The sequence below is a fragment of the Syngnathus acus genome, chromosome 5, assembly GCF_901709675.1.
Source record: "Syngnathus acus chromosome 5, fSynAcu1.2, whole genome shotgun sequence".
NCBI classification, from domain to species: Eukaryota; Metazoa; Chordata; class Actinopteri; order Syngnathiformes; family Syngnathidae; genus Syngnathus; species Syngnathus acus.
The window spans coordinates 6,534,959-6,559,070 of record NC_051091.1 but is presented as its reverse complement, the minus strand read 5'-3'; the positions used below and the strand labels follow the sequence as shown (position 1 = coordinate 6,559,070).

The window sequence follows — 24,112 nt, the reverse complement described above, 5'->3', positions numbered from 1 at the left end:
TGGGGTCCTGATGTCAGCGTTGCTTATTAAATACATACATCTTCTTCTTCCCTCTGTTTTGCACACAATGCTTCCATCCATCAAAGGTTTCTTCTCCATGAAGCAACACTTGCAGCATGCATACCAAGTCATGCTTTTAACGTTAGACGTTAAACTGTAGTAACTACTTAATTGGTGGAGAACAATCATTCTTCCATCAATTGCTGCTTTTTTTGTTCCTTTCCTCTGTAGCCCCTGCTGTTATGTACAAGTCTGTGGCCGTGGGCCGCCATGGACGCACACGCTCATTATGGCAGTGCGGCACAACAGCGTTCCCCTCTTTGACTTTCTTGCTAGCATCTCGCCGTCCACCCATCGGCCCATCTCATTGATTTTCCCTCCTCTGCTGGCTTCTGTGTCGCAGTAATACGTCTGAGAACTCACGGTCACAATCTTTGAGAATGATTTTAAAGTGATTTGTTATTAATTGAACGCCGCCGTGTGATATTTAGCCTTGTTGCGCCTCGATTGTACAAAATGTAAATTCCAGCACCCGAAGTTGCCTGTTTAAGTTAGCGGGTCCATTAGTGATGCACACCTCTGCCGAAAAGTCCTTTGTCAGCAAAACCTAGTTTGGATTTTCTTGAAATATAGCCTCTCAGTACCCCAGCAGCTTGTCATTAGTCATTAACGTAAAGCCTCGTTGTTTCTGCTTTTCTACGTGGGGGGTTACGGTCCTCCAATGAATGGAAGATATTTTTGCTCGGCTTGAGCAGCTGCCTGTGGCCGTGCACTGTCATAGAGAAATGCAGGAGAAGATAAAGAGCAAAGTAAAAAGAAGAACATTCAAACAGGTCTTCAATAAATGAAGAGTCAATTGCTGGGAAAAAAAAAGTCAGACTTGTAGATTATACGTAGGATACACTCATTCTTACAACATAACACCAGAAGGTGTATTTCCTGATGCTTACTTGTGATTATTTTCCACCCTTTGCCCTCAAGTGCAGTTCAAGAGATTGATTGCACCTTTGAAGAAAGCAATGTGTGTTTTCTTTGTCTGTCCTGGAGGTGTGCATTAAATAACACCCCCCTCCCACACACCCACACACACACAGGTGGGTCTTTACCTGTGTAGTCTTACTGTTATAATGAAAAGCAAGTTCACAACGAGCGTCGGCGTGTTCACCGATGTGAACTTGACGTGACCCGCATAAAAAAAACCTTCAGTTACTGGCATGCCCATTCACAAGCGCCGTGTAATGCAGACAGTGGAGAGCACTCAGAAGAGATAAATGTGGATGATGAGTCCCCGTGCAGACCAAAGCAGGAAATCAATTCACTGTACGGGCAGGAAGCATCGCTCCTGCCCACTTTGCATTAAAAATTCTGCTGACTGCACCTTCCAGTGGCACCATAACCAACAGCAATGCGGTTGTGAAAAGCCAACCGTAGGCGAGCCGCTGGACGCTCACAATTCACCTCTGCTCATTTCGGATGCCGGGGGGCTTGAGCTGGTGAATCATTGCTTATTGCGCAGGGCAAGGTGAGTCTTCCTCAGCCCAGCCGATCTCGCTCCGTCGTCACACCTCCGCAGCTACTGGTTGAATCGTAAATCTTTTGTTTCCATGACAATGCTTTACTGCTAATCTCCTGCGGGGTCTCCCGGGTGGAGAGATGTGCGTATCATGTGGGAGGAGGGGATTTTACCACATTAAAAAAAAAGATAGAAAATAAAGAAATAATTGTAAAATATGTATATAATAATAATAATAATAATAATAATAAATAAAGAAGGCCATGCAGGAAGCTATATATCACCCTTGGAAAACTAAATTCAAGCATTAAGGACTATAAATCAACCTCAAGAAAAATGCAAGACGGTTCCATAATGTCATTTGGGTATAATTGGTCCCGAATTTCCAACAGGTGAAATGTCACGTCCCGACTTCAAGCATGTTAACGAGAGCCTGTGACTCCTTTGCTGTGCACTGAGCAACTCACCAAAACAACTGTTGCTGGGCGACATTCTGTCTGTCTGTCCGCCCGCCACGGTAACTAGGCCCTCATTGCTATGGTGACAGATGGAGCGGGCTGTTGGAGACCAGTGCAAATTTTGCCAATATGTACCCATACTGTGCGCACGCATCTTACATCTTAATTTGCTTATTAGCGACTGCTGCTCTGCCAGTTTGGCTTTAACAAAACGGTGTAACACTTAACTGCATGGCTGATCCTTAACATTTACTGGGATCAGGAAAATACAACTTTCAGCAGCTCACCAAAAATGAAGCCTTTTTAAATAGTAAGCCACAATGTTTTTACATAGTCAAGTTTGTAAATACATCCAAATGCTATTTTTAACCATCAGTGGGACTGTCACACTGACATGTTTTCACTGCTCATGCACTTATTCCCCTGCAAGCTTGTTCTCCAAGCGGGTAATATACTGCAAAAGTAATGGTTTGGCCCATAGTAGAATTCATTATGATCTGATATCTGATAGGTCATTAATCCCAAAAAATGAAATGTATGAAATGTGGTGCCTAAAGGGGTCCACATTTTGAGGCGTCCATTATTCACTGTAAATATTGCATCAAGATTTGGCTGGCAAAATACGGTTTTATATTTCAGGGCTGAGGCTTTAAAAGCCACATCTGAAGGAATTTTGACTTTTTAATGCTTGCATGCAAATGTGTGGGTCCCTGGAGTGCCTGACCACCCATCGAGTGTGAAATTATACAACCTAGTATATCTTTTCTCGCTACCCGTTTCTCAAAAGTTGTCTAAGCGAGCTGATGCACTATCAATGGCAATATATCCTCTCCTTTAAATTTCTCCCATGGCAACTGATGTATTTTGTGTTTTTCCAGCAAGTGCTAAGTGATGATAGCTGTATTAGTAATGGCATGACGTCATCCTGAGAGAAAGAGAGATGGTGTGATCTGCCAATAAATTCAACAAACATTTGGAACAACAATACGCAATTAAGAAAGGGAAACAATAGAGGACATCCAGCATTTGTTGTTTCCTCCGCATCACTCTTGATCTCTTGAGTCAGCCAATCAATTGACTACATTGCGTCTAGCTTCACCCTTTAGGGAGCATTCCCTCTCTAAAGCTTGTCGATTTTATGTCAAACAACCTCTTTGAGAAATTTTATTCTGGTTTTAGAGCTGGTCAAATGACATCACATATCCTGAGGATTCAGGAAAAGACCAATCACGGCTCATCTGTTTTTTGGGTTTGGTTGTGTGACGTTTGCAAGATGAGCTGTGATTGGTTGTGGATTGGAAAGGGTGCTATGGTAAAGTGATGTGTAATCCAAAGCCAATGTGGTGCTTTGACGCCATGCTTCACAGATCTATCTACACATCTGATTTAGGAGATTGTTGTGTACTGTTACTCCAAAAGCAAGTCTTGTTATTGATTGAGTATAAGTGAACAGTGGGGCAGAGTGAAATAATGGGAAGAGAGGTAGTGGGGGGTGTAGACTTTTGTGTTCATGAATGAGTCTAGATGTCTGCGAGATGGCGTATGTATGTATGAACACTTCAGATCTATCTAAAGAACATAAAACCAATATTAACCTTTTTTTGTACAGTAAATCTGCCAGGCTTGACCCATTTTCGACCCACACGATAGCACAGTTTTGACATCCCTTCTCTTGTTGTCATTTCCACAACTTCTTGCTATTTTTCCGCAGCACCAAGACCGGGAGCTCATTTATACGCTCGACTTTGTGTCTTTGTGGGCTTGTCTGCGATCATGATATTTCTGGTCACTGATCATTCACGGACGGCCCCCTTTGTTGTATTTTAAGCACGCTTTGATTTGTGCAGTCAGCGTTGGGTGTGGGGTGTGTGCGACTGCATGGATGTTTACCAGAATGTCGGAATGAGGTGGGGAGGGAGGGAGGGAGGGAGGGGGGACTTGGATAGAGGGGCGTGAGAGAGGGAGGCAGATGATGCTGAGGAAAGAAGAGGGAGGGCGGACCGTGTGCAAGGAAGTGAGTGAGCGAGCGAGCGAGAGAAAGTGGGTGAAAAAAGGAAAAGGCAGCTGGAAAGGGAGAGCCGAAGAAGACGCGGCAACTGCCTATAGATGCTGGAGCCTTCGACAGTGGAGCGTGGCGCTCAGCGGACGCGCGAAGATGGTCTCAGTAAGAGGGGAACTGACGGTTGCCTATAATTTAATGTTCAGTATCTTGGATTCCTTCTCCATGGGTAATGCTACGGCCAGGAAATCCAGAGCACAGCCCGCTCTGCTCCTTACTTGCACTTGCTCTTGTTTTTTTTTTTCCCTTCAGCTTAGTTGCTCTCAAGGATTCTGTCCTCTCCTCTTAACTCAGAATTGCCTTTCTCACACACCACACACACACACGCACATGCATGCATGAAATAGCCAGGAACTAGAGAGCGCAGGGTTAGCCCCCCGGGCTGGCCCCACTCTTGCGCTGCAGCAGTCAAGGCAAGCGCTGTCCGCGGCAGTGATGCAGATAGATTGTGCCGCCTGCCCTCCCCACTACACACGAGCTCACTAAATGCCAGTCAGGCAGATCAGGGAGAAGAGACAAGTGCACAAGCTATACGAACATTCTGACATTGTTTTGAAGTCGTTTGATGGCAATTTGAAGAATATCATTTTCTCCTCTTTCTGGTCTTCACAGGAGTGGCACCTGCAAAGAAGAGCCCAAAACTGGTAAGTTTTTTTTTTCTTTCCCCTCCTCCCTTTTATATTTGAATCCTCTGTCTCCCGATTTCTGTATTTGTCTTTTGTTCTCCATCCTGTGTGCTGTTGTCTGGTTGAGGGACATTTTTCTGAACTTTGATCACTTTTCATTCCAGCTTTTAAGTGAATTGTGCAAGGTACAACTTGTGCTGGTGTCAGGTGTCTGTTTATAGACATGCTATGTAGTGCGGGGGTGGAATCCCTGTAGCTTCGCAGCTGCCACCCCTCCTCCTCCTCCCCATCGGGGGGAGAGGATGAGGGCGGGGGGCTCGGGTGAGGGGCTTTGATGCGCCGTGAGCTGGGTTGCTAACACTCTGTTGATGCTCCAGAGCCTAGTTCCAAGTGCGCCGTGTGAGTGTTGAATATATGATCACGGCGGAGAGGCGACCTCATCCTGTGATGTGTGCCGCATTAAGCAAGGGAGCCCCGTTGATTTAGCCTGACTGGACGTGTTTGTCAATTTTGTTTTGCAGGATGATTTTGAGCTGGCTCCTCCATACCGAGATTACAGTAGGAGGGTATGTCATGTCATTTGGGTGGGGGTGGGGGGGAGGGAGTAATGGTGTCGGGTAAAGGTGATGGTGATGGGTTTGTGTTGTATTATATTGTGTTGCAAAATTTTCCTGGATTATCCAGATAATCTGTGCAAATGACAGCCTGCGTAATTTCATCCAAATCATCAAGTGGAATGTTTTTGAACCAAACTCCCAGTGATAACAGTATACCTCATTGAAGAGATGATGGTGACCACCCATCTGTGCCATCCAAACACTCATCAATGCGCAAACTCAACCTGCATGGAATACCTCCACCTCATTGGCTGCTGGAGATTGAAAAAGGAGAGGAACTCAACTGTGTGGGCTTTGTCCTCCTTTGACCTCAACACTGTTGAGAACCAGCGGAGCATCCTCAAGTGGGAGGTGGTTCTCCTCCAAACGGCAGCTCCGGGACGTTAAGCGGAAGTCTTTCGAAGACATTCAAGCAGAAACAATCTTAATGGGTGCTAGAATTGTCAAATTGGGTCCAAAATTATGCTGACTATCATTTGCATGGGCTATTTAGGAAAATCTGAGGAAAATATCGTTTGGAATGCAGTGTAGTTATCAGCTGCCTAATGTGTCTATGGGCTGTATTGAAATTCAAGCCAACTAAACTGGACCTTGATGATGGAAAGTAGGACTGAGGCTGAATCAGTCATCAGAATTTGCTTTCATCCAGCCAGCCCTCTTCCTCTTAATCTTCTCTCCCTTTAATTATCAAGGTGTAGAAGGTAAGGGTCCTAAAAATGGTTTATCTAGGAGAGGCTGGCTGGCTCTATGCCTTTCTGCTGTGTTTTGGCCCTCCACGGTCATGCTAAGTGAGATACAATTGCTGTCACTTGCAATCTTTGTCCGATTTGCCATTTGCTCTCGTGCTATGTCTTGCGTTTTGCGTTGACATTTTGGATGCGCTATGAAAATAATGGGAGATGAAAATCAAGAAGATTGTTTTCCTCTTCAAATCTTTGAGCAGGTAACCTGATGTTATCGAGAGTGGCCAGTGGCAATTTAATGAGTTTCTTTTTTTCTTTTTTTTTCTTAGCCCTGCTTTTTGTAAATCTTTCCCCCTAAGCTGCAAAGAAGCAGCTCTGATTGTATTGCAGAAAAACAACAATGGAAAGGAATGCCATAATAATGTTTTGACCTACAGCTGAATAATTTCAATAATGGAAAAAACATTTCTCCCCACACAATATCTCCTGAAATGTTTTTGGGAATAAAACAGCTTTAATATTATATGGGCTCATAACTGTGTTCTGAATTGAAGAGAAACTTTGGATCTTAATTTGAAAGCATCCATTTTTATCCCCTTTTTGACCTTAATCATGCTGCTGTCTTTTTTTCTTCATGACGCTGATGTACCTTATACAAACCACGGCCACACCATCATTTTTTTTTCTCTCTCACCTGTCTGTCAGCATTTCCGCCATGCTTCTTTGTGCTCCACAATGCCTGCTTTCGAGTCGCCCAATTCAATCAATGTGTTTCCCCGACAGCCATTGTCAAGAAAGGACAGCCAGAACAGCTCCCAGCTCAGCGTTTCCAGCCACCGGAGTGCCCACACCGACTCGCCCTTGTACTCGTCGCTGGCACCTCCGCACAGCGAGAGCGCCGCTCCCCCGGTCCCATCTCAGCCCCTACCGGGCCTTCCACCCCAGGACTTCACAGCCGACGGGACCATCCAGAGAAAACCAGATCCCTTTAAGATTTGGGCCCAGTCCAGGAGCATGTATGAAAGTAGGCGTAAGTATAATATTTTTGGTGGCGGTTTGGATGAGTGCTGCATGCAGGTCTGTGGCTTGGTGGAGGCCTGCGCTGGCTTTGAAAGGGGGTGAGGATTTATGCTGATGTATGTAAGTACCTTTCTGGAGGGAACTATTGTGCTCATTCCCACATGCTGATGATCATTATGACTTTCGGGTCACAGTCTTGCCTCTGTACTTAATTTCTAGAACAAGAAATGCCATACATTCCGCCATCATAAGAGGCCAATGTTCAAACATGCTTTCGCATATAATAGTCACTGTGGCTCGATTGCCGTCAGTGGGTCTGATGCAGCAGACGTCTTTCTACAGATGTATAATTAGTTTCAATGGCGGGGTGGATGTCAGCGGATTGCGTGCCTCCCTCTCTTGTCTTACCAAAGCATGAAGAAACTTTGAATTAAAAAGCTCTCAGATCTAGTGTCCCAAAAAATGGGGGGAGGAGAAAAAGCAACATTCTTCAAGGACTGAGTTACGTTAACGTCTAATCACTTTGGCAGGCATCACTTGTCTAAGCCTTCCAATATTTAGATGAAGAAGAATACGAAAAGAGGAGAAGGCCTTGGGCGAGTGGTACACATGCAAGCCCAGTTGCAAGTAGCCACTTTTTTTTATTTGAATTATTAATAAGTCGATAGCTACATACATTCTAATCTAATATTTTATATAAATATAAACAATCAGGAATAAAAATTTGAAAAATAAAAAATATATGTAATCTATAAAAAATATATGAAATATAAAATATTTATAAAATATAAATATATAAAATGTATATAAAATATGCTGATATTTTAGAATTTAAAAAGGACCACGAAGGAATCAGAAAAAAGGATGACAATTAACTACGGGAAAAACCCAGGAGAAAGTGTGGGGCTTAGAAAAGATGAGGAAAAGAAAATTGGTGATAGCAGAGACGCCTGAGAAAAGCAGCTTGCATATGGAAGTTGACCTGGATGTACCGGCAGGCCAAAATCCTCACTTTCCTCACGCTGCATTGAGCTTTGGTGCCTGAAAATCCCGTCACGCTCAGACATTCGCCGAGGCAAATACATTTCCGAACGCAAGGTTCCCTCAAAGAAAACCTTTTTTTATTTATCCCCTGACGTCAAGGTTGAAGCCAACACAGAAACTTTTTTGACATTATTAATATTGTCTGTTATTGAAGTTTGACTTGCTCTTCGACAAATATGAGAAGTATTTTTTTTTTTACCATAATCTGGATGTGAGCCATAAACTGCAAATGTTCACCAATCACCGTAAAATCTAATCTGATCCGAACCGCCTGTGTGGTGGATCATTTTTCAAGCTAGTCAGAATCTGCCTCTCCTCCACTGTTGCGTTGTGATAGATTGAAAGAGATAGTCGCCCTCCGCTGGGATTTTAGCTGTCGTCCAAAGGATTGTAAGCAGACTCCTCAGCCTTCTGTCGCCCTCCACTCTCGTGGTGGCTTTGGCATGGAAATCTTCTTGCGCAGAGATCTGCACAGCTGCAAGCATTAAAATGTATGTGTATAAAATTTAACAATTTTACATTTGCTGTGCATTTATGCAGAGTTGACAGCGCACAAAGATGTACACACCCCGAGGTGGCCACTTCTTTTCATCTAAATTAACAATGAGCTGCTTTGCAATTCCATGAGCACTGCTTGCTTACCTTATGGCCATCTCAATATCGGTCTTTGTTGTTATTATTATGGGAAGCCTCTTGAGATTCATATTGCAGTTGTATTAAGCTCGCAGGTGTCAAATCCCTCTCTTGGCTGAATTATGTGTTGCTGATGAAAATATGTTGATTCATTCAGTTCCAGACTTCCAGGAGCAGGATATTTTCCTGTGGAGGAAAGACACAGGGTTTGGCTTCAGAATTCTTGGAGGGAACGAGGAAGGAGAGCCAGTAAGTGTCCCACTTTCTGTGATAGCCATTTTCTTGTATCAGTGTTGAGTTCCGAAGCATCCGTTGGTCTTTCAGATCTACATCGGCCATATCGTGAAGTACGGCGCGGCAGATGAGGATGGACGCCTGAGGTCCGGCGATGAGCTCATATGTGTGGATGGCACCGCCGTGGTGGGCAAGTCGCACCAGCTGGTGGTGCAACTGATGCAGCAGGCGGCCAAGCAAGGCCATGTCAACCTCACCGTGCGACGCAAAACCAGTTACGCCGGTATGGAGCCCTGCTTCTCTTCTCTAACCAAGTAACAAATCCAGTGGAGAAGCTGGAAATTATTGTCCAACTTTGGCTCTCTGAGACCATGAATAGTGGAAGCAGCACATCTTTTTTTTTTTTTTTATTGGCCAGATGTGTGTCAGGAACGTCGAAAAAGAAAACCCAATAAATAGTGGCCGGTGAACCTTTGACCTGACGACAGCAACTGCCTTCCAGCGTAAAGAATATGAAATGCCCTCCTTTGGTAGCTGCACAGGAAATGAAATGTGGAATGAAATGTCAAGACAGATCAAGCAGGCGCACTCTTTTCTTTTTTTTTTTTTTTTTTTAAACAGATTAGTTGTTGAGAGGTTGTTGGAGAAGCCAACTTTCAGCTAAAATCAGTTGTGCTACGATGGTAACCGATTTTTCTTTTCTTTTTTTTTTAAGGCCGATGCCGATTTTTGGCTGAAAAAAAAAGTGCCCCTCCAATGTATTTTATCTTCCACTCACTTGAACCTCTTGCATAACTGTGCACAGCCTGATTGCCTTTGGTTTGTCTCATCCACCTCTTGATCTTGTTATCAGCGTCTCGTCTGTGTCCTCACCCATCCACATTTCTCCTCTTCTGTCATGTGCAGTTAAAGCCGAAGGAGACGTGCCTCCGTCGCCCGCCTCGTCCCACCACAGCAGCACCCAGGCGCCCAGCCTGACAGAGGAGATTGGAAAGCGAACTCCGCAGGGCAGTCAGAATTCCCTCAACACCGTCAGCTCCGGCAGCGGCTCCACCTCTGGCATCGGCAGCGGGGGAGGCGGCGGAGGGGCCGGGGGCAGCGCCAACGTCGCCGCCGTCGCAGCGGCCACCACCTCATCGCAGCCTCCCAACGTGAACTCCAGCATCCCCGTCTCCTCCGCCTTGCAGCCTTATGACGTGGAGATCCGCCGCGGGGAGAACGAAGGCTTTGGATTTGTCATCGTGTCGTCTGTTTCCCGTCCTGAGGCGGGCACCACCTTTGGTAAGTGCACTTGATTCATTTTTTTTTTTTTTTTGGTACATGAAATATGAAACACACTTGTCAGCTTTTCTTTATCACCGGGGTCTTTTATCTTCCTATTATCTTTATGGGCAGTTGTCATCCATAAAACACCAAAGCACCCCCGTACGGTGTTCCAGCAAGAGAAATACAACCATGGCTCAAAGAAATGTTTCATCTTCATCTTTCAGTCTTGTATTAGTCCCAACTTGTAAAGCTTTTCTTTGCTTGCAGCTGCTGCTTTTGACACACGGCCTTCATAATTGATCACGAGCAAAGTGGGCTGTACACCTGTATTATTCAGCCCAACTTAAGTAGCTCCTTGCTGGCAACATAATGAGCAGGACTGTCCACTGTTACTGAATAAATTATTACCTTGACAAGCTTTTACTTGTTATAAGCTGCATGAATCTTTTTTGTAAGCTAATTGTATCTTTGTGTATGCATTACACTCTTGGTCCTATTCTTGTGATTTCCTGTCTCCGCCGATCAAGTATTTTACTGCTCTCCATGCTTACCTTGTCCCTGTGTGGGTGGAATGGAAACTGCACAACTCTTCATATTTGGCTCACAAAGCAGACAGGCTCCCTTTTACTCGCCAGTTTAAAAGATTCATTTCATTTTGAAAGACGTGTAAAATATAATGGAAAGTTGTGGGAGCAAACCTGGTGTCGGGGACAAAAGCAAAATGTTCCTGCAGATGCAAATTTTTCTGAACTTGAATTTACATGCAGCTTCTTTTTTACGTTGACACGACTTGACATTTTGCAACCCAAGTTGGGTTGTTTAACAGGCTAAAAACGTAGATGGTGCTTGAAGTGACATTGATGAAAAGCAAGTTTCACGATGGAGTCGAGTTAGTGCACTTCGCGGTGACAGCTTAAGGCAGCTGCAAAGTTTTTCTCCTCAGATGTATGTTTGTCACCCGCGTCGAGTAGGTGAGACTCTACGATGCAGCACAGCATCGTTTTTTGTTGAAGATTTTCACTGCAGAGACTCATGAAAAAAAAAACATTTGAGAATTTTGGTGCAAGGACACAAAGAAGATGTTTTGGTTTTGTGACTTATTTCATAGACAATAAGGGAAACTACAATGGGAAAGATTTATTGTCAGTGCACGCACATTTTCCTGTCTGCTTTGCTAGCTTTCTGATCAGCTCTTCTGTGACTTTGGCTTTACCTTTGGCTGCTGGTGATATTAACGCTTAACCTTCTGATTCTCTGTCTCTGCTCCCTTCCCTATTTCCCACCTATCCCCCCCCTCCCCCCCACCAAATTCCACCATAATAATACACACACACACACACACGCACACTCTTGATATGTGCATCACATCACGTCTTTGGTGACGATAGCCGGCAATGCTTGTGTGGCCATGCCTCACAAAATAGGACGGATCATCGAGGGAAGCCCCGCCGACCGCTGCGGGAAGCTGAAAGTGGGAGATCGCATCCTGGCAGTGAACTCGTGCTCCATCACCAACAAGTCCCACTCGGACATTGTCAACCTCATCAAGGAAGCCGGGAATACTGTTACGCTACGCATCATTCCTGGAGACGGTGAGTAGAAACGGGGCCGGCCGCTCGGCAATTTTGGAAGAACATCTCGTAATGCATGTGATGGACATGACCTTTATCCTTCCTGCATTTCTCTTCTGTGGTGAAAGTTGATGTTTTTTGTTGGTGTTGTTCTCCTCACTTTTGCGCTGACAGCTGAATCTGGCATGCTATACAAATATTGTTGAAGCGCGTTTGTGTTTGTGTGAAGCCAATAGTCCCTGTCAATCTGCGCGCGGGTAGAAATTGGAGCTATTTGTCTGCTCGCTCGCCACTCACTCACTTCCAGCTCATTTCTAATGGGTGAAGATTTTTGGCCCGCTCATGAGAACAGTGAGCCAAAATTGCTCTGCCAAGGAGACAAAGCGGGGAATAGTGTGGAAAAGTTAGTATTTATGTGGAGACCGAGACAGAAAGAGTATCGGGGAGAAAATTGTGCCTTGTGTGTCTAAATTCTCTAGTCGGTGTTTCCACATGGCTGATCATCCCTTTATTTTTTTTCGTTCTAACTTTCTGACGTGAATAGATAGCAGAGCAGAGAGACTCCGTCGAGATAAGCGAGGTTGGGATTGTTTTTCACCGACACTGACTTATGACGATCCGGTTTGGAGCGTCTTCTCGTGCACAGTGACCGCTAACCGCCTTTTTTGCTCACATTCCTCATTTTTACTCTCCTATTTCATTTTACTCTGTCCAAGCTGTCAAGGTAGAGGACATCTGAAAAGAGGCAGCTTAAAGAGTATGAAATGTAGTCGGACAAAAGAGTGAAAAAAGATGGAGGGGGGAGCATATGCAATTAATTTGTGGAGGGAAAGCAGCAGGCCAGCTGAGGGAGAGCTAAATGGAAAGAGGCAGCAGCACAGAAGGTGGCGTTGAGGACAAATTGATGAACACAGACAAACGGCCATTTTATGAGTGTGTGGCTGATTTTGCCGTACATGCCCGAAAATGGTAAATCAGGTGGTTTCAGCAGGAACAGAACAAACAGAACCATTCATCCTCCTCCCTTATACATTTTGGATGTGGTGACAAGTTCAACCAACGGGTCGTGATGTGGAGATGAATACTGAAGCCGAGGAAAGAAATGAGAGGAGCAGGGAAGAATTCCAATCACAGGCTACCTGTAGACACCTGATAAAGATTCCATTGTTCTTGGAGCCAGAATAATGATGGCGGCGCCCCATGTTTTTTTGAGTTTCACTGATAACGTGCTTTGATTGAAGCCGTGCGACGATAACAGGCTGAATATGCGAGAACTTCCGTGTCTCCTAAGGCGACGAGTGCATGTTTTGTTGTTTGATCAATCACAGCTTGGCAGAAAGAGACGGCGTCTGAGACGTGTTCCTCTTGCAGATCAAATGCTGTTCGACAGAATAAATGAACACATGCTGTAGTACTTTGCTTACTAGAATCGAGAACTCGCTTCCATGTTGGATGCCAATTGCTTGAAAAAAATCATTTAGCAACAGTTTACACTATATTTTGATTTTTTTGAATGATTGCCGTCGTCTGTCGCTTTCAGAGTCATCAAATGCGTCTTTATTGACAAACGCGGAGAAAATTGCTACTATTACCACAACTCACACAGCCCAGCAACAGGCTGCACCAGAAGCCAGGTAGATGTCAACTTTGGCTTTTCATTCTTCTTTTTTTTTTTTTTGTGTCAATACAAATGTGTGTTTTTGTTTCAGAAACAATACCAAACCAAAACAGGAGTCATTTGACTTTAAAGCCCCTCAAGCGCCTCCCCCGCAACTTCCAACGCAAGTGTCAGCCCAGGTAAAAAAAATTAAGCCACCTGACTGTCCGTCTGTCCGTCCATCCATTTTGACGCAACGTAGTGTCCACTCCATGCATCACATTCCTGCCGTGCATGGAAGCCACACAACTCATTTGTCCTCCAACCCACAGTGGGTCGACTAATCCCTCAACTTCCCGACTCAAGGACGAGCAAGCTGCATTTTTTTTTTTGTTTACTGATGTATTTCTCCAGGCAGCATTATCACATTTGATTTATTTTCATTTGATTCGGGCATTAAGAAAATCCTGCATGCTTTCAACGTAACTTCTCACTCTGCCGTGTCCCCTGCTGAATTAATGCGGTGCTATGTGGAGATGGCTCCTCCAGATAGCATTGATCGCTCGGCAGAGAAGATTAGAATGGTGTGAGGACGAGAGGAGCTGGCGGGCTGTCCTTGTGTTGCACTGCGACGCCACTCGCGCGCTCCGCCTTGAACTCGCTCGGCGCATCAATTATTCAGAATCCTTACATCTGATGTACACACTCGCTCAGCGTGTGTACAGGTGTGACCCGACGGAGGCTGCTCTTTGTTTCGTGCAGCTGAAATTGGAGCCCACCTGAAAAAAACAACAACAACACACGTGCCTTTGTATCTGATTCACAAAAGTGACCTTGATGCAACTTTGTTTTTCCCCTCTTTCTTGTGTTGCTCTGCCTCCATTAGGATTCAGAGTTTTACTCAGCGGACCTGGAACGGGATAGCAAAGGCTTTGGCTTCAGTCTGCGGGGCGGCAGGGAATACAACATGGACCTATACGTACTGAGGCTAGCTGAAGATGGAGCAGCCGTCCGCAACGGGAAAATGAGGGTATGGATTGTCATATAAAGCACAAATCATCACAACAAGCGCAAAGATACCATATTTACGAGCAAGGATGAATTGATGTTGGTCATCAAAAGGTTACTGAAATGGCTTGATCAATTTTCCAGCCATGCGATGACCGTTATTCGTGAATATAATTACTTGTGCGTCGCGTTGCGTCCGTCCAATTACAGCAAACTCAGCTCCACTCAACACTTCCTGTGTGAGCGCAGCGTCCAAATTCAATTTATGCTGTCATTTGACGGCTCACGCCTCAGAAAATATTCATCTATATTTAATAACTGCTCTCATACGACCTGTAGCTGCTATCTTGAATTTAAAACGAGATGTGGAAGGCTTTATTTCAATTCCGTTCTTGCTTGTTGGATTTTGAATGTATGGTACGTTAATCTGATCCAAGATTTATTTTGCGTTGAGGCACAGAAACAACACCATAATCCATATTGTGCCTCCGAGGAATTCCCCCGGGCCTTTTAGCCTTGTGAGATAAGGGCATGGGAAGGAAGTTGGCAGGAAGCAAGTGTTATCTTGTGTTTTTATGATCCTTTTTTTCACATGCTCCTCTCGCCGCATCACATTAGCTTCCTTAAAACTACCGTTTTCCGGAGAGAAAATCAAAACCTGTTTAGATGATTGCATGTTATAGCCTCAGTGTTTTTCCACCGGTTTGCACTCCCCACCGTCGACGCATCTTTCTTGTCGGCTTTATTCTTGCGTATTCTCCAGCCGCTCTCCTGGTGATTCCGTCGCTGCCTCCTCTGATTCACACCTCGCCGCCTTGTCACACCGCATCACCTCCCACTCACTCGTTTTCTCATCCGCTCGCCCAGGTCGGTGATGAAATCTTGGAAATCAACGGAGAGAGCACCAAGGGCATGAAGCACTCCCGAGCCATCGAGCTCATTAAGAGCGGAGGGCGACGTGTTCATCTGGTGCTCAAGAGGGGCGATGGCTCGGTCCCCGAATATGGTGGGTCAATCTATGAAAACATTCCATTTTCCCCCATCTTCACACCCTAAGCCGGCGGACGGTGGTGGGTTGAGGGGAAGAGAACTCAATCCGCCTCCCTGGGATCCTTCGCCCACCTCATGGGACAGCCCCTTCCCCCTCCTCCCAGGGAGTGACAGGGTTGGTGTTGTCTGGTGTCTTTCTGGTGGAGGTCACGCTTGCATTGCGCTTTGGGATTTGTTGTCGCCCGCCCTGCTGTCACCCACTTTCCATGTCATTCCACTGTCACCTTTCACCTTCAAGCAGAAACACTCTGCTGGGACTTTACACATCGGTGGTGGGGTCTGTGACCAGACAAACTGTTTACAAGATTTCAATGAGCTTATGATGAAAAATACGTTTTTTTGTGGTGGCTCCTCAGCAAACCCTAACTGAGCTTGAAGAGAAAGAAAAAACAACAACATACTTGCATCCCGTAATAAAATGGGAGTTACTCTTAAACACAGCTTTTGTCGGGACGTGTCACAATAAAATATTTATGATATTTATTGAAGGTGAATGTAAGCTACTGAACTAAGGATTCCAAGTGCAAGGCTAAAGAGCGAACCTCGCATCCATGCTTGACATGATTCTCACAAATTCCATCTTTTTGCACCCACTGTTAATATCATTGAAAAGCTGTGACGATAGGAACTCCACCCATCCACATTGAAAAGTAACCTGCTCCCACTATATAGAGTTTTGTACAGAGATAAACAGATAGAGGCATTTTTACAAGTATTTTTGTTGTGTGTACAGAGCCATGAAGCAAAACCACGTATAAATGGATAAAAGTCTATTTCTGCATGAATCTGTCAACAGTGTAAATTGGATCTTTTTCCTTTTGTCTATTTTCCATAATATTTATGGAAGTTTTTTTTTTCTTCAAATTGTTTGAGCAGTCTTGATTGATAGTCATGTTCAATGTACAGTTTTCTTTTTGTTTTTGTTGGCTTACGCTACCTTTGCCTGTCTTGACATGTGATTTGATTTGCGCTACAAATGTGCTCGTCTTTCCGTGCACAACTATGGCATCATGTGACCTTGTATTTGTTTTGTTTTTATTTTGATATTTTTCATCGGCACAATCTTTGACAGCCTTGCTTACGTTTCTGTTGATTCCGTGTCAGTGATGTATAACTGCTTCATATGCTGTCGCTGTGGGTGTGTGCGAGTGTCACTTTTTTTTTTGCAGAGGAGTGGCGTCTTTGCTGCTTGTATGTCCAAATATTTGCTTGTGGCTTTGTATGTGTGTGCGTGTGTGTGTGTGTGTGTGTGTGTGTGTGTGTGTGTGGAGAGGGGGGGGGGGGGGGTTATGTGTGAACTTGTTGGCGGGCCTTTTCTCTGTAAATTCTGGTATCCACTGAAGGGTTTGGGCAACTTCCTGGACTGTCTCTTTAAACTGAATGACTCAGTGGTGAAATAAACAATTTTTTTCCATTGAAAATCAATCCCGACAATAATGCTCCTTTCTTTCAGTTTCTTCTGTTTTCCTTCTGAGTGATCTAAAACCACTTCTCTTTGTCTTTTATCTGTTTCTATCCTCCTTGGTGTGGTATTGCGCTGGGCTGTTGTCTTCCTTCAGGGGTGGTGGCTCCCCATCTCACTGCATGTTTGAGAAATGACAAGATGGGGGAGGCCTCTGTCCTCCAAAATCAAACCACGGTTTGTAACAGCGCTCCAGTGCCCCCCCCCTCCCTTCCGGATATGTGTGCGTGTGTGCTGTGGCATCACCTGCCTGTGCTCGAGCGCCATCCTCCATATTGCCAGCACGGCCGCCACGTTATTTGATATGGTCACGCTGCACTCGAAGCCTTTTACGTCGGTGCCGAATACAGAAGTTTTACCTCCATACAATCAATAATATGTTTTGGGCAAAGGAAACCTGTTCTCACAAGAATCGTGAAGGATTTTATGTAAAAAGAAATTGACTGCAAGGAACTAGGCATGTGTGGGTTGATGAAAAAAGTAGGAATGTAAAATGTTATGAATTATTAGCTCATTTATTTTAGCTCACTTTTCAATACAGTGATGACATCTCAAAGGACGTCCTCCTTATTCTCGTGAGAACATGTTTTTGTACCTTGGACAGAGGTAACGGGTTAACCATGCCATCTCAATCATTAGGTTCTTGAAGTCATTGCGTTTTCAGACTTTCAACTTGCTTTGAATAGCATCTTTGGCATCATGATAGTGCATGTCAGAGCATGGCTAATGGCTGAAGACAAGCTGAGTCATCAACAAGCAACAAACTGGTACTGGTGTCCACCAGTCAGCCATGTGTGTTTTCCGAGGTGACCCAAATAGACCCGCGAGCAGGTTTGTACTTACTAACATTGGCTTCACAGATGTGCCGGTGCTTTTTGATTTGAACGTGTCAGCTGCTTTTCTATCCTTTCTGTCAAGCTGTCGCTTTGCCATTTAACAGCTCGCCATCCTTACTGATAACTTCATTCGAATGGCTTTCATTCAGCATGGTCGTCACGAGCTGTTGGTTGCAAGCATGTTTGACCATCCCGGTCCGGCCCGGTCTGAATGTCGCACTGTGTTGCAGACGGCACCCCAAACGACAGCAGCGCAGCCTCAGGGTTACAAAACGCTGCGGAAGTGAGCTCCTTGCCCTTCAATGAGCCGTCGGAGCAAAGCTACAACCCGGAACCCCAAAGCTCATCTCGGACCAAGAAGGAGACGACCCATCACTCATCGGGCACTGGCAAGCACCGTTCACGTCACCGCCGTCGCTCTCCTCATAAGAAAACCAGCACAGGTAAACACAAAAGGACAAAATCTCCCGGAAAGATCAATCTGTTGAAGAAGAAGAAGGATGAAAAGGGAAAATCCGAGCAGCGCCACCATTCCAGCGGGCACCACCGCAGCCGCCACCGCTCTCCTGACAAGGGATACAAACGCTCGCGCAGTGCAGAGAACGCCCTGGACGGCCATCACGGGGGACACCGCCACGGGCGCTCCCCCGACAGGCACCACCATCGTCACCGCTCACCTCAACGCTCGCCTTACCGCTCACCTCGACGCTCGCCTTACCGCTCGCCTCGACGCTCACCGTACCGCTCTCCTCGACGCTCGCCGTACCGTTCACCTCCCCCCTACAAATCGCCCCAACGCTCTCGGCAGCGCTCCCCCAACAGACGCCAGGGTCGCTCCGCCGACCCCTACCGCAGATACGGCTCCCCGCAAGGAGCGAGGCAGCGCGGCAACGAGAAGCCCGCCGTCGTCGAGGCGGTACCGAAGGCGCCGTCGAGGTTTACCGACCCGAGCCTCGCTTTTGAGGACAGCGTCCTGCGCGAGGCCCCCGCCCTGGTCCGTCTCAACCGGGTGGCCGGGGAGGAGCGTCCCTTTATGAACGACAGTCTCCTGACCAGAGCTTCCTTCGGCGGGGACAGCCTGCTGAGGGACATTTCCCGCAACCAGAGAGACACCTTCGGGAACGGCTCCCTGCCCAGAGTACGCACGCCCGACTCCGACTTGGCTTACAACCGGTACAGCTCGCTCCTGAGGGGACGATCGCCCGAGAGGGCGGACGGGGACCGGGACAGAAACTACCCCAGCAGAGAATCTACCCCAGAACCGCACCGAACGCGCAGCCTCGGACGAGACATCTCCCCTATCCGAAGCCCCAGACGTGAAGACTCTGAGGACGAAGAGGATGACGACAACTTTGTGGCGGCTAAGGTGAGAGAGTACTACAGCACGTTGGAAAGTGACAACAGTCGCTCTGCCAGACCGCTGCTCCCGGAGCCCAAGAAGACCTACAAGGACAACCCCAGAGACCTGAGCATCTGATTGGACAGCAGCCACCCTATCATGGCCACTACACATAATTCACCTCAAGTGTCCGTGCCCATCAAGATGTTACAAAGTCAACCCTGGTTGTCTACACACACACACTTGCACGCAGATTTGATAAATTGATGTAACAATATTCAGTTACAACCAAGATGGTGGTTCCTCTTCTTTTTTTATTGTATTATTTCCCCCCTGTTTGATTTGGATTGATATTCTACATTTAGAATAATCCAGACTTTTCCATAAAATGTAAAACCATAAAAACAATGATGTGCCTAACAGTTCCATTAACAACCATGTTTGTTTTGATTTGATACTCGGCAGGTGTTTTGTGCTGCACATGATGAAAAAGGGAAAAAAGAAAAGTCTGGAGATTTCCACAAGGTTCCTATGGTGTGCATGTCTTTACTGGTCTCTCTCTCTCGTTCACTCTCTTGCTATCTTGCACCTTCTTTCAGTCTCTCTTTCTCTTTCTCTCCATTGCCACTGTTTTATATACATTTGACCAGACTATAGCACAAGCCTGCATTTATTTGTATATTTTTTGACAGTTTGCAGTATGTGTACATTCAGAGCTGATCATTTTAAATGAATGAAGGGGAAATTAAAAGTTAAACTATAATGATGGTGATGTTAAAATAAAATAATATATTCAACAATCTTTTTTTCTCCCTTTTCTTCTGTCTGTCCCAATTCAACCACCTTTTTGGTACAAACCTTGTCTGAGAAGAGGAAATGATTTGCCCAAACAATTTCTATTTTTACTTCAAAAGGAAGCTATTTTTGCAGTGTGCCTATAAATGTTACCTCAAAAAAACATTTCGTATCAAATGGTATGATATCGGTAATTTTGTGGTGTGACGATTGCGTATCGCCTCGGTGGAATCTGAGCTTTGTATTATTTGAGCCCCTTAAGACAAAGGAGAGGATGACGACATTGTTAGCCCAACGTGTTTGTAGAGATGAAGTCTTTGAAGCAAAGAGCTTCCTTCCATCTTCATCAAACACCAAAGCTCTCGTGTGTGCCGACGGACTCAACATCTCCCCGCTCACTTTGGCCCCCCTGACCCTCTCCCTCTTCCATCCTCTCCAAAGCTTTGTTCAAATAATCAAGCGTGCTCCGACTTCCGCAAAAGGTTGACCTCTTCACCTCTCATTTGTTTCACTCTCTCAAGACTTGTCAATAAATTAGTACACAGACTGTAGCTAATTTAATGAATGATAATACTAAGCAAGCCCGCAACAGTTACCTTTTATGCTCATGGTTGTCGAATCGTTATGTAATACTGCACCCCATTTCTTTTTGCCTCTTGTTTAAAATGAAACGACACGTCCGTGATTACCATCCTCTCTCTGAGAAGCAGCCTGGCTCTTTTTCTGTGGTGCTTTGTTTCTCTTCATCTTCTCTCATCATCATGTGGCTCTGTCTCAATGTTTGCCTCATTGTTATTCATCTTTATGGTGCAGAAATGAAACAGAACCCCCCCTCCTCCTCCTCCTCCTTTCATTTTGACACTTCAGCAAACCCATCTCAAATAAAATTAGAAGTTTTGATACTTAATGCAACTGCAATTTTCGTGCCGAGGCGACTTGAATGATGTTTATTAGTACCATGCGCGCACAAGCATCCATTTTTCCCCGCGGGCACAATCTGTGCGGGTCTTTTGAGGGGAAATGGCGGCCAAGATGATGAAAAGTTCAAACATAAACATTTCAGAGTTTTTTCTGGCCTAGTTTGAAAGCACTCCTTTTGAACGATATTGGATTATTTTAATTTTCTTTTATCGTAATGAATTCAATCTCAATATGGTTCCAAAAAAGCACGTGAAGGACATTTTGAATTGTGCAAATCATTTCTTTCTATCTCTTTTCACACAAACACGCAGAAGAGGAAGTAAGACCTAAATAATGGATGTAGTACTCCGACGAAAAAACACTCTCCTCCCTTCTCTTTAAATCTCTCCCTCCCTCTTGATCAGAACATACTCCTTTGCCCCTCCTCGTCATCAAATGCAGACACCTATTTTTCATTACTCGTTCGACCCCAAAGATGATTAACAACCAGAATCTGGTGACAATTTATCACCAGGGCATCTGGCAGGAGCCAGAAATTCTAATGAAATACCTGCTAGCAACAAAATTCCGACCCCGAAGAGGCGCCGGCCCGCCGGGTTAAGCTTCCATTTTCCTCTCGGCTCGGCTCCAGGTGCTCTCGCGCCGACCTTGGAGACACTTGTGTTGCCATGGAAACGCCGATGCGGCAGGGTCGTTTTTCAGAGGGGCAGAGCGGAGTTGCAGATGTTTAAACGGGGACAGAGAGAGGAAAGCAAAAAAAAAAAGAAGGCGTGATGTTAAGGCTTCAAATCACGTTCGACGACCACCTTCATGCTGCAGTCACCACCAGAGAGGATTGAGGGCCAGGGGTCAAGTGTCAACAATACTAACAAACCACAATGATATAACAATATATACAGTAATATTTATGTATCAAGATTTAGATTCAACAACAGGTGGAATGCAGTTATTGTGGCTTTCTCATTCCTGTTCTGGATGGCAGAAGTGTGACCAGTGCGTGGTACGTGAGTGCGCTCCTTTAATTATTCTGTGTGCCCTCCTCGTGACCTGCAGAAATGTTCGGCAGTGGCGGGAATGGGAAGCCTTTTCCGCAGATGGATTGTGTCGTTTTGATAACATGTTGTTTGTTCCTCATCCAGATGCAGTAACGGCTGGCACACGAGCCACATGGGACTGGCACGTGTTATGCAGCAGCCAATTGGTCCGAGGCAACGTTAAATGATGGAGGGGGCCGTCAGTATCCTGCCTCCTATTGTTTCCATTGGTCTATCAAAATCATGTTGCAAAAGGAAGCACGCAGGAGGTGAGTGTTAATGAAAGTCAAGTTGTTTGAAATTGGCTTTGTTTAGTCTTGAAGGAGGTTTGTGCGCAAAGTGAAGAGCAGGCAGACACCTGACAACCGTAGAGGGCTGTTTGGCGCCTTGAGAGATTAAAAGAAATGGAACAAAATTTACTGAGTCTGACATGCGTCAAGTGGTCGGAAACACAAGAGTAAATAAGTGTTAACATGAGTTAAGTGTTTGTTGTGTTCTGCTCCCACGTGGCTCAGGGATCAATAATGCGTTCTCTTGGACAATGTGCGGTAATTATTTTCAAGCACTCAAGTATAAAAAAAAAACGGGAGGGGATTGGCAATCCAGCTCAGCAGTCTTGCCTTTAAAGAAATTAGTCTTGTTTCTTTTTCGACATCCACAGATGTATTTTAAGCATTGACCCAGAAGTGCTTGAGAGGTTTATTCACCACAATGTACCCCCCACTCCCCTTCTGTTGAAATATAGAACTGATCCCTTCCTTGTCCAAAATGCATAACCTTAGCAGGGTCAGCTTCTTATCTTGGCTGCTCTTGGTATCGTCGACTCCCGAGTCGAAACGATGTGACTTGTGCTCTCTTAGAGAAGAAATAGCCTTTTTAAAAGCCGTCTTAGTGCAGCGGGCCAGTGAAATAGTAATAGCCAGAGGAAGGAAGGAATGAATGCTTGCAGAAATGTTCGCTTCCTTTTTTTTTTTTTTTTCTGTGGCAATGTTGAATGATTCATTTCCAACCGGTCATGGTGTGTCCTTGGGAAGACCTGATCTCTCAACCGCCTGCAGCCATGTTTCACTAGGGAAAAAAAAAACACTGCATGGATAAATGTTAACTGCATTAACTGCTTCCTCTCTTCTGGGAAGACTTTCTAGTGAGCCCATATTTTTTTCTTTATAGTATTTTATGTGTGTAATCATAATGAAAAATCGATTAATGATGATCGACATTGATTTAATAGGTTTGACATGTTTAACCAAAGTCGAATAGAAAATAGATAAGAAATAAGAGGGAGAACATACACACTAATAAGTTGTGTGTGGGTGAGCATCAGTCGAACGTTAGGTTAGGAAGCAAACAGTCTTCTTTGTCAGCAGCGTTTCTTTTTTTAGATATGCCAGTGTCAAGTTAAATATTGATGCTCTGAAGTTGCTCAAAGGAGGCAAGGAAAGCAGACTGGCTGAGGCTTTTATTTTTTAACAACAAACAAGAACATTGACACTAAATATAGGGCAGTAAGTATATATTTTTTTCCAAAACGGATCAAAACAATTCCATTTTGTTACAGTGTAGTACAAAAGCTCCAATTTTGACAGGAACAATTCCCAGTTAAATAATGTGAAATGTTTCTAATGTTTGGCCTTACCCAGGTTGCAAAATGCAAAAATACAGCTTAAGGTGTAAATGTATATAAACTGTCCTTACATAAAAAAAAGTCACCTTGAATAGCCGTGCCTGTAATCCAAGTTATCGGTAGTAAACAGCCCCTTGAATGAATTTGCTTTTGATAAAGTTCCGCCATTTTCCATCACCTATCTGACAAGAATGTGGTGAAGGATTAAATATAGTGTAAAAATCAATATCACATTCCCCTGAAGCCTTTATGCATGATGATACAGTATATGCCTGGAATGTTTTCAGGGCTATTCATTGATTTATATTTTTTTATTTGAAAAGCAAGGATGTATTTGACACTATTAAAGAGTAGAAAATGGACACGGAATAAATGTCATCGAAGTGTTTGCTGAACTTAATGAATTAATTCTTGTTTTGTATTATTATATTATTATTTATAATTATGAATGTTCATTCGACCAAAGTCACCGAAACATTTGACTTCCAGAAATATACCCGTCTGTACCTCTGACAGCATTCATAAAGGCAGACTATTTGATGAAATCAGATCTATGCTTGAGTCATCCCTAGCAGCAGCGTCATGTCCCACAGTGCCGTCCAGTGGTGAGTCGTAGCCACGGCCCCCTCCCTTCCTCTCCCAGCCCTCAAATCCGCCGTGTGACAGAATGCAATGGCCTTGAAGCTGTGAGTCATCTCACTCTTTCCTCTGTCACACCTTAT

The 24,112-nt window shown here is 44.9% G+C and overlaps 1 protein-coding gene across 6 annotated transcripts in view; it reads left to right on the top strand.

Annotated features, from left to right (window-relative positions):
• Positions 1-19,818, top strand: part of magi1b (membrane associated guanylate kinase, WW and PDZ domain containing 1b) — a 61,860-nt gene extending 42,042 nt beyond the window's left edge. Inside the window, exons 13-25 of one of the 6 annotated variants that reach the window (XM_037253088.1) lie at positions 4,643-4,674; positions 5,178-5,222; positions 6,740-6,986; positions 8,811-8,902; positions 8,978-9,170; positions 9,794-10,168; positions 11,578-11,745; positions 13,265-13,358; positions 13,434-13,521; positions 14,208-14,351; positions 15,197-15,335; positions 16,939-17,018; positions 17,908-18,111. In XM_037253088.1, the coding sequence (XP_037108983.1) occupies positions 4,643-4,674; positions 5,178-5,222; positions 6,740-6,986; positions 8,811-8,902; positions 8,978-9,170; positions 9,794-10,168; positions 11,578-11,745; positions 13,265-13,358; positions 13,434-13,521; positions 14,208-14,351; positions 15,197-15,335; positions 16,939-17,018; positions 17,908-17,964 (1,754 nt within the window). In that variant the 3' untranslated portion in view covers positions 17,965-18,111. Of the gene's footprint in view, positions 1-4,642; positions 4,675-5,177; positions 5,223-6,739; positions 6,987-8,810; positions 8,903-8,977; positions 9,171-9,793; positions 10,169-11,541; positions 11,746-13,264; positions 13,359-13,433; positions 13,522-14,207; positions 14,352-15,196; positions 15,336-16,938; positions 17,019-17,907 lie in introns of all 6 variants that reach the window. The other 5 variants (XM_037253087.1, XM_037253083.1, XM_037253084.1 and 2 more) reach the window with 5 other exon arrangements.
• The last annotated feature ends 4,294 nt before the right edge of the window (positions 19,819-24,112 follow it).